Raw genomic sequence first — 14,665 nt, 5'->3', positions numbered from 1 at the left:
AAGTAGACGAAAGCTGGGTCGGTCTTATTAAAGAAAGCCTTATTTGCCTACCAGGCAAAATTATAACAACTCTACCTGTGAACATAGTTACCCAGGAAGTAAAATTCATGTGAATCAAAAAGTTCACACAAATTCTTCTTTTTTACAGTAATTAAAATTAAGTTGAAATTAATAACACTGGACAAGGTACATTTAAATCTCACATAGCCTACACAAATTCTAAAATAATACCAAAAAAATACTATTCCAAAAATTGATGGAACAATTTGGTCAAAATATTACCAAAGATTTTCAGACAAAAGAAAAAAATAGGTAAGACAAAAAATGTTCCGGAGTGTATTTAGGGAACTGGCTAAGTCTTGCACTATAATAGCTATGTGTCAATTGTAAGCATGTGTTCATAGTTTCAAAGCCATACTGTGAAATCATTTTTATTCGCGTAAGACGAATTTTCGCGTACTTCGCGCTAGGACCGATGCGCGAATTTAAGACACCGCTATTATTATTTTTTGATTATATTTGTTCATTACTTTAATTCGAAAATGCGCGAATTTAAGCCTGTGCGAAACAGTCCTTTTTCATGAAATTTCATGTCAGCGAATTTTAATGATTTCACAGTATATATGTAACAGTTTAGACAAAATATGAAATGGTATGAGAAACTTCACTCATTTCTATGTCAAAAACTGAGCTTAAGTCTTGTACATCTTAAGAAGTGTTGTGCACATATGTGGACTATGATTGTAAACAAGTGGTCAAAGTTTCAAAGCCATATAAGAATGGGTTAGGCAAAATATGAACTACTATGAAAATTTTAACTTATTCAAAGTCCAAAAAAAAAAGGCCATTCATTCAGCAAAAATAGTTGACAAAGTTATTTTCCTTGCCTACAGATGGTAAACAAGTGTTTAAAGTTTCAAATAGTTTTGACAAATCATGGCTTGTACAAACAAGAGCACAGACTTGTGGGTGCATATGCTCATCTGATATTTTGTCCCTCTATAATAGAAATTTTGACCAATCAATGATTTTCTAAGTCCAAAAGGGGCCATAATTCATGCAAAAAGGAGGATGGAGTTATCTTTCTTGCTGTACAAGGTGTGCTTTTTGATGGGGAACAAGAGTGGCAAGTTGCAAGAGCCTCGCATTTTATTATTTTATTCTTGTTTCATAAATACTTCACGGAAAGACACTCATGTAATATCCCCTGTCAAATGTTTATTCATACTTTATTAATCTTCATGAAGAATTCATGAAAATATTCCTGAAAAAATACTTCATGAAGAATTCATGCATTATTTTGTTCTTTATTTCACAGTGTCTCATTTGCACTTCATGTTTTTTCCATGAACACTTCTTATAACTGCATGAAGACATTTTGTGCTTTTCTTGAATATTTCATGAACAGTACAATAGGGTTATAACAGTAGCTTGATCTGGGATGCAGTATTCGGCTCGAGTGGATTTTGCCAGATCGGATCTCATGAGGCGCGCATGCGCCGAGTGTGATCCAACCTTGCAAAATCCATGAGACCGAATACAAAGTCCCAGATCTAGCTACTGTTATAATGACCTTTTATTACTATACCTTTACCATTCTGATTCTTGTTTTGTTCTTGAACGAAATCTTCAGTGTTTATTGATATTAAATGGACCTTAGTGGAGTTTTTATGTGCGCTATATATAGAAATGTGTCGGTCATGCATATTTATGAAAATAGTCAGGCAGCATACAATACGGAAGGTACAATACGGAATTTAAAAGGTACAATACGGAACTTTTGTCTGTCTGTCATATTTAATTGTGAAATACAAGCCAATTCTTTCCAGAATTTATATAGGTATATAATAAAAGACATTATAAAAAGACTTCTTTGCCTTAAATGATACAGAAATCCATCATATTTAAAAAAAAATAATAATTTTCAGTTACTAAATAATACCTGTACCAATTAAGTAGTATCCATGCACTTGTTATTAAGAGATAAATTTTGATTTTCATGAGTATTTATTCATGAACTATTTTTGTAAAAAAAGAAGTTTCATGAACTTGTCAAGGTAACCTGGTAGAAGTGTAACACTATGAAACCTGAGAGATCTGAATGTAATGAAATTCTTTAAACAATAACGGCATAGCTTGATACAAGAAAAATTCCTGTAGGTCAATTTAAGTGTTGTTCACTTAGTGTCTAGAGATTGTTTTAGTCTCTGCTGAGTCACTGAGACAATGACATTTTCCACCCTCAACAAATGACATGTTGAGTCAAACAGTAAACTAGAGTGGGATTGGGAGCATAATAATAAGTAAACAATAATTATTGCTGTATAAAATACAAAAATATATAGTTTACTTTAATCTCAAGATTGACATTCAAATAAGGTACTAGCTTTGTTGCAGGGTCGTGAAAACATGTGACATTTTAAAAGGATTTTATATTTTTTTAAAATGAACAATTTATGACCACACCATAATTACTTATTTGATATTCAGTATACTTATGTTTCTTTTAAACCATTCCTTACTGTAGTAGGATAAATATGTCTTCTCATTTGCTGAAAAAACTTCTCAAAAATTGCTGAATCACAAGTGCAAAAAATTTCCCAGCATGCAACAAAATAATGGAAACTGATCATGTGACATGAATTTAATGTTCATGAACATTCATGAACAGTTCATGAACTTATTCATTTATTGTAAAAGGGAAACATAAGTTTTATGTTTAATGAATTAACAATTCAGAAACTCCTAATTGGGTTCAAGAACTGGTACTGAACTAGGTTTTGAATTTTAGTACTTTTAATGAATCATAGAAGACTTTTTCTTAAGAACACATCAAGAATGTTTTAAGAAGTTAATATTTAAGACTGCTCATAAAATGTTCATCATTTTCTTGAATTCTATAGGTATAGTGACATTCATGAAATAATCTTAATTCATTCTTAAACAAGTTCATGAATATTTCAAGGATTTCATGTATCTGTCAGTAATGCTTAATATCTTCATGAAATAGATCAAATGACACTCCATGCATAAAACTTCATGAAGTTAGATTAAGAAGTGATCCAGAACAGTTCATGAATAATTCATAATGGTTTCATGAATTCCATTTCACCGGGGATTCTCTCTATTTATATATGCCTCACCTCATTAAAGTAGGGGGCTTACAAAAAGCACACAGAACTGCCATGTCTTTAAGAAAATATCCTCACTATGTGAATATCTTATAATAAATCCTACAAATTGTGTATTGTTTCTGTCCTACAGTTTAACCCAGAGATGTTAAAAACTGACAAAGAGATTTATTTACTGGGTGGTAACCATCTCCTTGCTGCCATTCATTCAATCTTAAAAGAACACAAGGAAGACACCAACTTTGACTGCTTGAAGTAAGTTACCAGCATTTTTGGCGTAGCCTGATGTGTGATTGTAAAGTCCACCTTCTGCCCTTACTCTTAGCTCAATATATAGAACAAAGATCTACATATCAATGGGTCATGAGTTCAATCCCAGGGCTGGGTGTATTTTATCCTCGACAGTTTGATAAAATTGTTTGCTTCCAGCATCTTGACCTGCCCTAAACTTTTGGCAAGACCCAAAATGTTTTTATGCAATTACCTTAAGTGGTTAATATCTAAAGTACATGAAAGAAGGTCAAAATTACTATGCTTTTAAAACTTACATGAAAACCTACTTGAATATTTGTTAGTTATCTATAAGCTTAGCAATTATTCCAATTTGATTAACTGACAATCAAATCAAGCCGTGTTAAACTGTCAAAATACGGATATGACCCAAAACTATCCTTAAACTAAATGCAAAAATAACACTTGTACACTTTCATGTTTTCAAGAATACAATTCTTTGATTACATGCAGTAAATATGCATGACAGTACTGGGTGTTATTCATAAGGCTCAAACACACATGCAAATATGAAGACCATGTACAATGCATTAAGTATAACTGGTACTGATACCTATGCTCATTGCAATTCCTTATTATTTCAGAAGCCTTGAGGTAGATGTTTACAACAATTTAACAGATGATGAGGCAATATTCATGGCCAACTGGCATAATGAACGTACAAAACAAAATAAATTTCCACAATGAGTGAACATGCAGCCAGTCAATTTCATGACACTTAAATTTTATCTCCTAAAATTAACAAAAAAAATTTAAAAGAATGAGTAAAGCTTCATCTCTTAATTTTTCGAATTTCAGAAAGTGCCAATCCAGTCTATCGGATGTGTGTTATCTGTAGCAAGTTATAGTGATGAAGAGTATGAGGCAACTGACAGAATATTCAAGAAATTTTCCGAGACTAATGAACCTGGAAAGGCCTTTCCACAGAATGTTAGTAACTATTACTAAACACAATATACATTCTAGCATAAAACTGCTGTTATTGTCACATTTCGGGGGTGTTTTAACAGGAGAGAAAACGTGTGTTAACAGAGAGATTCTCGTGCTCACGTGCTGTTATAACACCTTTTTATATATAAGAGTTCCGTGGCAAAGCGTAAACGTCATTCGGCCCCAAAACGGATAATCAAAACAAAATGATGTCAACGTAAAAAACAACTCGGACATTCCCGCGCATTTCATGGAAATTTAATGACGTTCAGGTAGGATGTATTCATTTATTAGTATTTTTTCCGCGTTTTATGCTAGAATAGCGTTAGCGCATGTTCATTTCATGTTATAACGTCTACTGGCTCGGGCACCAACCAATCCCGAGGGATTCTGCAGACGTTGTAACACGAAAAAACATGCATTATCCCTACAGTAACAGATGATCGAAATGAACATGTACTATTTCTGTGTCAAAAACTTGTGCTGATAGTTTAAATGTGCGGAATTTATTTCTGCATGACAGCCTCGAAAGACAGATTTAGCAGAAATAAAAGCCCGCAGAATTAACCTGCTATACGGTATACATACTTTACACATGATTTTCATACATGATTGGTTACAAACTCTAAACAAGAAGTGTCTGAAATAAAGCCAATGCTGGCATAATCAAACTATTGTCCAAAGGGCAGGAAAAAAATAACCTAAATGTAATATATATAGTAAGTATAGAGTTTAAATCCTGTACCTGCATCAGTTTTAGACAGTAACTTGCATGCAAAACTTCATCCAGAAGTATCAAGTTCAAAAGGGGGCGTAATTTGGCAAAACGCATGCAATAAACTAGTTTAATAAGCCTGAAGGAACATGACTTTGTGAAGTTCCAATTTAATATCTGCATTTGTTCTCTAGTAACTTTCAAGCAAAATTGTTACAAATTAGGAGCAAATTCTGAAACAATCATTTTACAACAAACAGGAGGAAAATATTTTAAGTCATTTGCGACATTCCCACCGCCAAAGTTTAAGGTCATAAAGTCACAGTTTGTAGTAATCTTGCTCAGCTCTATAAGTACATATGACTATTTCATCATTTCTGTATGTCGTAGTTTTTATGACTGTCATTTCATACCGGTATACTTCAGTTTCAGTTCGTAATTTGAAAGGCTCCAATTCATCACTTATAATAACAACACTATCCTCCTCATCATTTTCATTTTGTTCCAGTTCATCACTATCATGGTAAATATCAATATCACTATAATATTCAACATCTCCATCATTATCGGACTTCGTAATTTTACACTCGTCATCATAGTCCTTTTGTTCAGAAATGCATTCCTCATCACTCTCTTCGTCACTTTGTGAAGCATGTGCAGAAAGCCACGAACGGCAACTCCTGATGTTCCGAACGTAAAACGCGCACTTGTTCGTACCGGGTACGATAATTGCAAAAACCTTGAATTGAGTCTGAGGTATTTTCCACCATTCAGAATTAGTTGTTAGTGTGTTATTGAAGTTGTACATTCATAAATTACAAAAAGTGAATAGAAATTCGCCAAAATAAGTGAGAGTGCAATTAAATGACGCTAGAAATTGCCGACTTGTTTCGTAACCAAAACTTTTCGTTCCCAGCAAAGAGTTATAAAAATAAAATTTAAATGTATTTTATACTTCTTTGTTCCCAGCTATGTAAAAACAACGCCATAGGTGAAAGAAAACGTTGCTGACGTTTTTAAAGCTGAGACAGTTTTAGCAATGGATAAATCATGGAAAATTATTTTAAACTCATAAATTTATGGGCACATAGATGCTTTATACCATTAATTTGACCATTTTGAGTGAAAATAATGTTGTTTCCAGTCCCATTCGGTGACAGTGTCACTTAGTGTCAATGACCCACTTGACTGGTATGGGTCACCTGGGTGTCTGATCTGTGCAGCTGGAGTCTTACTTAATATCTTAGTGACAAGCTTTGATTACTTTTATTTCATTTATTTATTTATTTGTTATTTTGAATGGTTGAACTGGAATTTTGAAAGTACATGGACCCAGACCACAAAACTGTAGATTTTGCATGTTTCACTTAGCTGTTTGAGCTAGCCCTTGCTTTTGTCACTAACACATAAACTCTCTTGGTATGCTATATCATGAATCTAGCATGGCCCAGTAATGTAGCCAGTTGTGAAGCGTACTTTCTGAATATAACAAATTACTAAAGTTCCATCACTGTTCAAGTGTTCGAATCTTCATCAGTATACTGCTGAATGCTGAAAGGAAAACTGTACAAAGACATGCTACATTTTCCCTGCTGTTCAACTTGTTCAAGTTGAGTTTTTAGTTCATGTTACAATGCATGAATTTTTCATCAGTTTCAGATAAAAACCATTCTTGCAGACAAACCTGTGCTAAATACCACCTCTGAACAATAGCAACTTGCCAGAAAGACTACTCTAGCAGTCTCCTTGAATATTACTATCAAGTATTTTTAAAATATTGTATAATGAAAACAGCCACCACTTGCAATAAATGGCTCTTTTGTTAGTTCCAAGGGTGGTCTTTAAAGACAGGATTGATTGTAAATACATTGGACAGGATTATATATTTTCTTTTTTTTTCTCACGGATAACTACATAAACCCCTCTGTACTGCATAGTGGACTTTACACTTGTTTTGGCTGTGAATGTTTCATCAGATTTTTGTACACAAAAAGCAACATAGCTACTTATAGTTAGAGGTAAAGTGAATTACTGTGAAATCATTTTTATTCGCGTAGGACGAATTTTCGCGTATTTCGCGCTAAGACTGTTGCACGAATTTATGACTGCGCTATTATTATTTTTCGATTATATCTTTCCCTTTCTAAAATTGAAAATGCGTGAATTAAAGCCCGCACGAAACAGTCCTTCTTCACGTTTGCGCGAAATTTCATGCCAGCAAATTTAAATGATTTCACAGTATGCTCTTTTATGGCCCCGAAGGTGTATTAAAATCGCACTGTCTTCATCTGTTGTGTCTGTGCATGTAGCTGTAACTATGCCATCTGTGAAAGGATTTTGAAGTAACTTGGCATAAATATTTACCATAATGAGACAATGTGTCATGCGCAAGATCCAGACCCCTAGCTTCAAGGTCAGTGTCCCACATGGAGGTCAAAGGTCAACAGTGTCTGTTTCGTGTCTGGTCCATAACTCTGCAAACCATGAAGGGATTTTGAAATAACTTGGCATAGGTGTTTACCATAACATAACGACATGTCATGCGCAAGACCCAGACCCAGACCCCTAGCTTCAAGGTCAAGGTCACACATAGAGTTTAAAGGTTAACAGGATCTAATTCTTGTCCAGTCCATAACTCTACCATTAGTGAAGGGAGTTTAAAATGAACTGGCACAAATGATCCTTATATTGCGATGATATATCTTGCGCAAGACCTTGACCCTTAACTCCAAGGTCAAGGTCACACTTAGAAGGCAATGGTGTTCCTTATATTGCGATGATGTATCTTGCGCAAGACCTTGACCCCTAACTCCAAGGTCAAGGTCACACTTAGAAGGCAGTGGTGTTCCTTATATTGCTATGATGTATCTTGCGCAAGACCTTGACCCCTAACTCCAAGGTCAAGGTCACACTTAGAAGGCAATGGTGTTCCTTATATTGCGATGATGTATCTTGCGCAAGACCTTGACCCTTAACTCCAAGGTCAAGGTCACACTTAGAAGGCAATGGTGTTCCTTATATTGCGATGATGTATCTTGCGCAAGACCTTGACCCCTAACTCCAAGGTCAAGGTCACACTTAGAAGGCACAAATGTTCCTTATATTGCGATGATGTATCTTGCGCAAGACCTTGACCCCTAACTCCAAGGTCAAGGTCACACTTAGAAGGCACAAATGTTCCTTATATTGCGATGATGTATCTTGCGCAAGACCTTGACCCTTAACTCCAAGGTCAAGGTCACACTTAGAAGGCAATGGTGTTCCTTGTCTGATCCCTAACTCTGCCATTTATCAAGGGAGTTGAAAATGATTTGACGCAAATGCTTACAAATTGAGTAGGTGTGTCATGCTTATGACCCGGGTCTCTGGGTTCAAGGTCAAGGTCACAAGATGATGTGTATTTTTTTGCACAGACAACTTATTATTCTTAGGCATGGTTTGAAAATATTTGTCACCAATAGAGACAGCTCTTGTTTTTCATGCATTTGGAATTACATGACTGTTGATGACTTACTATTCAGAATAGGCCTATATTTGTGACCAGAATCCAAACTAATATTACCAAGGAATAACAGAAAAAAGCTTGAGGTTATAGACTTTTGGTGCTTTTTCATACTATAAATACTACTAAAGTCAGTTGCTATTGTTTTTGTGTCAGATTTTTAATAAAATGTCATTTTTTGTTATCAGGTCGTTTTTCAGACTAAAAGCTTTAAAAATGGCTTTATGAGCCGTAAAAACGCCCATATTTGCATGAACATATTTTTTCTTAATTTTGTGGTAAATTATTTTTTTTACTTCCATGTTGTTCTGGGGTATATACTGTTATGAAAAAATGTCATTTCAAGTGGAAAAGTCTGATTTATAAAAATGTCTTTGCATTGCTAACTTTAAAAACCTGAAATGAGAGCGCTCAGACAATGTGAAGTTTGTCGCATAGATGGGGATTGACCGCCTTTGTACATATATGTCTACAGCTTCTCAGATTTCACCGAAGACAATTGTTCTGTGTTGTGAATGGGTAAATAATTCCTTTTTATATGCTTTTAATCAAGATCAGGTAGTTTCTAAGATTTTGTAAAATTTAATAGACTTTGTTAAATTGCACCAGCAAGCGAAAAAAAGCTAGAAAATAGAATTGTAGTGGAATAAAATTATTTCAGCCAGTTTTGCCATAATGACTACTTTCTAAAGCATGTGTGGTAGTGAGATTACATATATAATCAGTGTTACCATGAAATTGGACAGGAATTTGTTCATAGTAGTTGATGCAGTAAGCTGTATTCCCAGTGTGAATACTCAGTTCAGATTGTAGCTAATTTTACCTGAAAACAGTAACATTGCTTCAGATCTAGCAATCAGTAAAGCAAGGAAACTGGACTGACTGCTTTGTGACTGATAGTTTTGTTATTCAGACTGTTTGTTATGACACATTTTACATATATGACTTGAATTTGAGGTTTTATATTACATTATGAAAGTTTCAGTATGGGGAAAGGAGATTGTGATATAAATATTCATAGAAAAGTTGCTTTGAGGAGCACTTTTTAGCATTTCACACTTTCTTTGCAGTCAGATTGTTTTGAAATATAGTTTGCACATACATACAATCATGTAAACTGATTTAGTATTCAGTCTAAGAAATTATGACTAGCTTGACTCGTATTTCAGATGTTGTTCGGCCGCAAGCCTTCCAGTCACACAGAAGATCCTGGTTCGATCACACAAAGGGTCGATCACTTCCATTGATATGTAAGTCACCGGAAAAATAAGGAGCACCAGTTGTAGTGTTTAAGGTTGATATTTATCAAGGTTTTTGCTGAAATTTAGCCAGTTTGGAACATTCAGCACCAGTGATGTACATTAAAATCATTCTTTATAGAGATAGGGGCTGTTTTTGCCAGAAAGCTCAGTTGTGATACACAATGTAAGATTTTGTGCAGTGTAACTGGTCATGGTGTGCATGTTTCATTTACAGAGTGCACTGAATGCCTATAAACTGTAAGATTTTAGTGAAATATTCATTCCAGAAAGACTCATAAGCTTTTTAGTAAGCTCACATATTGGACTTTTCAGAGCTGTTTGGCTCATTTTACATTGGGTAGCCATAAATGAATGATCACTGAAAAGTATATGACACATACATGTACAAAAGCTATTCATTCTCATATTTGCCACATACTGGGCTGCTGAAAAAGGGCAAATTTGACAGCTACAGGAGTTTTCTTAGTTCACATTGTACTTTCTCGTATGAGTAGACTACACGTTTTGACGTGCTTTTTGTAATATGAATAGTTTTCCTAAAATTGGAACAGTGATATTGTAATCAAAGTTGAAGTGGCTCTTTATTTGGATAGATATATAATAAGAAAACATGCAGTTTTTTATTTTGGGTGAAAAACTCATCAAACCAAAAAGTTATAGAATTTTGCTTTTTTTTTTCCTCTGAAAAGTACGCACATTTTTTTTTGCTCAGATTTGACCGATACCATGTGTAACATTGGAAGCTGTCAAATTTTAGTGCATAGTTCAACAAGGTGTAACTTTCAGATTTAATTTGCAATACATCTGAAATTGTACTGGTAAAGTCTTTTTTAGTTTGAAGAGAAAAATAAGTCTAAATAGGCACAAGACCACAGTTATTTGCCCTTGTTGACCACAATACGGAAGTGGTTTTGTGGAAAATAGTTCCTCTGTTTGATGGTGAATATTGGTGAATTTTTGAGTGAAAGATCTGCAATAAATGGCATGATTTAATAGAGGAGATATGAAATAGTAGGTACATGTACAATTTGACAGAATGAAAATGTCAGAATATGCATAACATGACTTTTTGTTAGGGCCTGTTTTGCCTGTTTGAGGCCATCTAGAGAGTATTCTTCATACGCATGTGATTTGGTTCAAAATGGTGGAAAAAAGAGCAAGTCAACCCAATGTTTACTGTGGCTGGAATTTTTTCTCTTGAATAGTTCTGTTGAGTTCAGGTATTTTTATGGGGGTTGGAATGCATGCAAAATTGCTATAGTGTCCAGTGCCTATATAGAACATATAGTAAAAATAACTGTGGTCTTAGGCCTGTTAGAGTGGGGTTTCACTTTTTTTTTTAGTGTTGAATATTTCTTTGTAAGTGGATATATAAAAGATAAATCCCCATGCAAGGCAGTGTCTTAATTCATATTACATGTGACTGCTTATCTGTAATCATATTTTATTCTTCAGACAACATGGAAATGAGCTCGTGTAAGAAGGAGAGAGATAATAATGAAACAGAATGGGTATTTGCTAATGCATGGCGGACTCTGTATGGTCAAACACCATTGAAAGACAGTAAACCAGACTGTACACGAGATGCAACCTCCAATTGCAATGGTATAAATGCAATTCTCATGAAACTTGATTCCCTTGCATATGAAGTGAAACTAGTAAATAAGAGCCTTACTGAACGCATTGATTTGCTTGAAACTGAACTGGAGCTTAAATTGATGGGGGGAAAAAATCTGAAAAAATGGCTCGAAACTGATGACACAGACAACAGGTCCTTGAACTTAGGCTTTAGAAAAGTGCCAGAAACTGTAAATGAAAATATTGTGGAAAAAATTATTATAATAAATGATCACATGAAAGTTGAGGATGTTAAAGTATCGTCTGCAAAGAGAATTCCAAATAGAAATGAAGAATCCGTAGTTCCAGGTATTGTAATAGCCACTTTTGCTGACAAAAATGAACGGTCTAAAATTCTTAAAGCAAAGAAAAACTTAAAAGATATAATATACAACAATGTTTTTGTGCATGTAGAGTCAAAGGAGGAAAGGATTACTGCAAACAACTTGAGATGCAGTTAACAAGGGAGAACACTTAGCAGTCAGAGGAAACCGTGTCTTTAAAGCTCAACAGAATAATGGCAGAAATAGTAATTCTAGGAATAGTGGTACCCATAATAATGGTACAAATGGTGCAAACGAAAATAATGGTTTTCGTAATTCAGGTTGTACAAATAGTGGTACCCACCATATTGGTACAAATGGTGCAAACGAAAATAATGGTTTTCGTAATTCAGGTTGTACAAAAAGTGGTACCCACAATATTGGTACAAATCATGGTAATGATGATCAACCTGTTCATAATAATAACAATCGTGGTTTCAGAAATAACATAAATTTCCGTAATGGTCAAGGTCAGAGAGGAAGAGGTCAGGGTCAACGTGGAAATGCGTGGAGTGGTTGTGGCGGTGGAAACAGACATAGCTAGGTTTTCATTGGGTTTTGGAATGTCAACGGTTTTAGTACAAAAACAGACGGTGACCATTTTCTTTGAGATATGATTGTATAAAACATCTAGATTTTGACATTTTAGGCATAGCTGAGACACATTTGGTAGATAATAATGTATTAAATTTACCAGGATATGTCTGGTTTGGAAATACTAGGAAACCAATTCATGTAAGAAGATTTTAGTGATAGGTATTTTATAAATGTCTTTGATGAAAGTTATGATGGTATATTATGGCTAGAATTTGTTGATAAATGTACTGGTTTTTCCTTTTATGCATGTTGCAACCTACCACCAGTTAATTTCACTAGAAATGTTGATGTTTGCGAGTTTTATGATACATTACTTAGTAATATGTATTCTTATCAAAGTTTAGGTCCTCTGTATATTTCTGGGGATTTTAACAGTAGAATTGGTGACAATCTTGATTATATTGCTGGTGTTGATGATTTACCAGAGAGAAATATTTTTGATTTTAATACAAATACATTTGGTGACAAATTGATAGATTTTTAATTGACAGCAATATGTGTGTCCTTAATGTTAGACAGTGTCTGAAAATTATTACATTTCAGTATCTGTTAAGGGATGTTCTGTGGTAGACTATTGTATAGTCTATCATGATAATTTATATCTATTCAAAGACTTTAAAGTAACAACACTGTCTTTGAACTAAAATGCAATGTGAAAGCACAACCACAAAAATTGCAAGATACCTGGCAGGCATGATACTTGTCAATACAACATAAACCAGTATCAACATTTGAGTACTGATACATACATGTGATCTCCCGCGCGGGAGGGTCAAAATCCCGATTTTTTCACCTTGCCTCCCGTCTCCCGACCAAAACCATATTTCTCCCGCTTTTCAAAAAAAAAAAAAAAAAAAAAAAAAAAAAAAAAAAAAATCAGTATTATGACTGGGTTGATAATTACCGAGGAGTGCCAAACATGTTTACACAGTCAAAGTGTCACCGACTGTTGTGTATTATACATGTTTGACACACATGTAGCTGGAGGAAAGAGTTGTTTTTCACAGGTGAATTATTAATTGTTTGTTTTGATAAGGGATTAGACAAGCAAGGCCTTTTCCACCTGTCTCACGGGACCGAATATCGGCCCATTCTTGATGCCAATTAGGCTCGATTTTTTACCAATTCGAAGCAAAAAACTCCCAGTCATAAGAATTAATTCCAAACTGAAACGAATTTTGATTATTCAAAGAAATGTTTTGTAATTAAATCACATAAATAATTGTTGGAAAACCCAACCCATTACTATTTTTAGAACAGGAGTGTTATTCCCCCTTATGCAGTTACGCCATTTTCTTCCAATGTTTACCAAATTAATTGCTAGTAAAATTGGACTTATTTCATTGAAAATTGGATGAAAACGCACACTCATTTATTTGATAACATCGATCTACATTATTTTGGTAAGGGTAAATACATGTTGATGCATTTCTGTTTCTATTTTTCATGTCAAAATCATCAGTATTTTTATACGAAAGTGGGTGGGGTAAGGAATTTACATAATTTATGAGTTGTGTTCAGACCAAATTAGAGCTTCGTTTTTTTTTTCAGTCCTCAAGTAGAATAATGTTAATGCATGTTAACCATCATTTCAGACCAAAATTGAGACTTTGTTTCTACAAATGTAATCTGTTAAGAAAGTTTACAGTTAGAACAAGAGGGACCTTCTGTAAGACAGCATGCTCGACTTTTCTCAGTGATTGACTCTGAATTTAAGGTTTGCCAGTAAAAGGGGCAATTAAAGCTTTGCCAGTAAAAGAGGCATAATAGTCAATAGCTTTGAAGGTTACAGAGACATTAGACATTATATAAAATTTTAACAAAAAATATAAGTTAAAAAGTGGCATAACTCTGTCAAATTAAAATCAAGAGTAATAAGGATTGTTTCTTCTGGTGTAGACTTATATACATTATTGTGTGGCCAAAAATGTTGGATTTTGTCTCTTAAGTTATGTGTCCGCGCCCTTAATTTATGTCGATAAAAAACCTCCAGTTTTGAGACCCCAACTCCAGCTGAAAAATGGCAAACCTCCAGTTTTGGGATTCTGAACTTATCACATGTATGACTGATAAAACTTATCAAAAATGTTATTTCATTCAAGATTCCTCATATTTAAGGTTGTCTGTCACATGTTTCAACAAATGTTGACTTCATTTCAGTTTTCCATAGAAAGTGTCGGCTGTGCAGAAAGATGCGCATAAAAAACATAGGAATTCCCTTTAATAACATAGACAGAAGATGACCTTCAATTTATGCTGAATATTTTGAGTACCTGATGTGATTTCAATAGTATGAT

At 34.3% G+C, this 14,665-nt stretch overlaps 1 protein-coding gene across 2 annotated transcripts; it reads left to right on the top strand.

Moving 5' to 3' along the window:
- The first annotated feature begins 3,187 nt into the window (after positions 1–3,187).
- Positions 3,188–13,106, top strand: LOC123539075 (uncharacterized). 2 transcript variants are annotated; one of them, XR_006683897.2, is made up of 4 exons: positions 3,188–3,386; positions 4,221–4,352; positions 9,739–9,819; positions 11,287–13,106. XR_006683897.2 is itself a non-coding variant. In XM_045323553.2 (3 exons), exons 1-3 carry the CDS (start codon positions 9,085–9,087, stop codon positions 11,907–11,909), a joined length of 708 nt encoding a protein of 235 aa, XP_045179488.1. In that variant the 5' UTR covers positions 8,098–9,084; the 3' UTR covers positions 11,910–13,106. The 2 variants fall into 2 exon arrangements, 1 of the variants encoding a protein (XP_045179488.1); XM_045323553.2 differs by lacking the exons at positions 3,188–3,386; positions 4,221–4,352 and adding an exon at positions 8,098–9,088.
- Positions 13,107–14,665: the final 1,559 nt, after the last annotated feature.

Source organism: Mercenaria mercenaria, chromosome 18 (assembly GCF_021730395.1).
Source record: "Mercenaria mercenaria strain notata chromosome 18, MADL_Memer_1, whole genome shotgun sequence".
Taxonomy (NCBI): Eukaryota; Metazoa; Mollusca; class Bivalvia; order Venerida; family Veneridae; genus Mercenaria; species Mercenaria mercenaria.
Note: the sequence above shows the minus strand (reverse complement) of the source record. Positions and strands in the feature narration are given on the sequence as shown.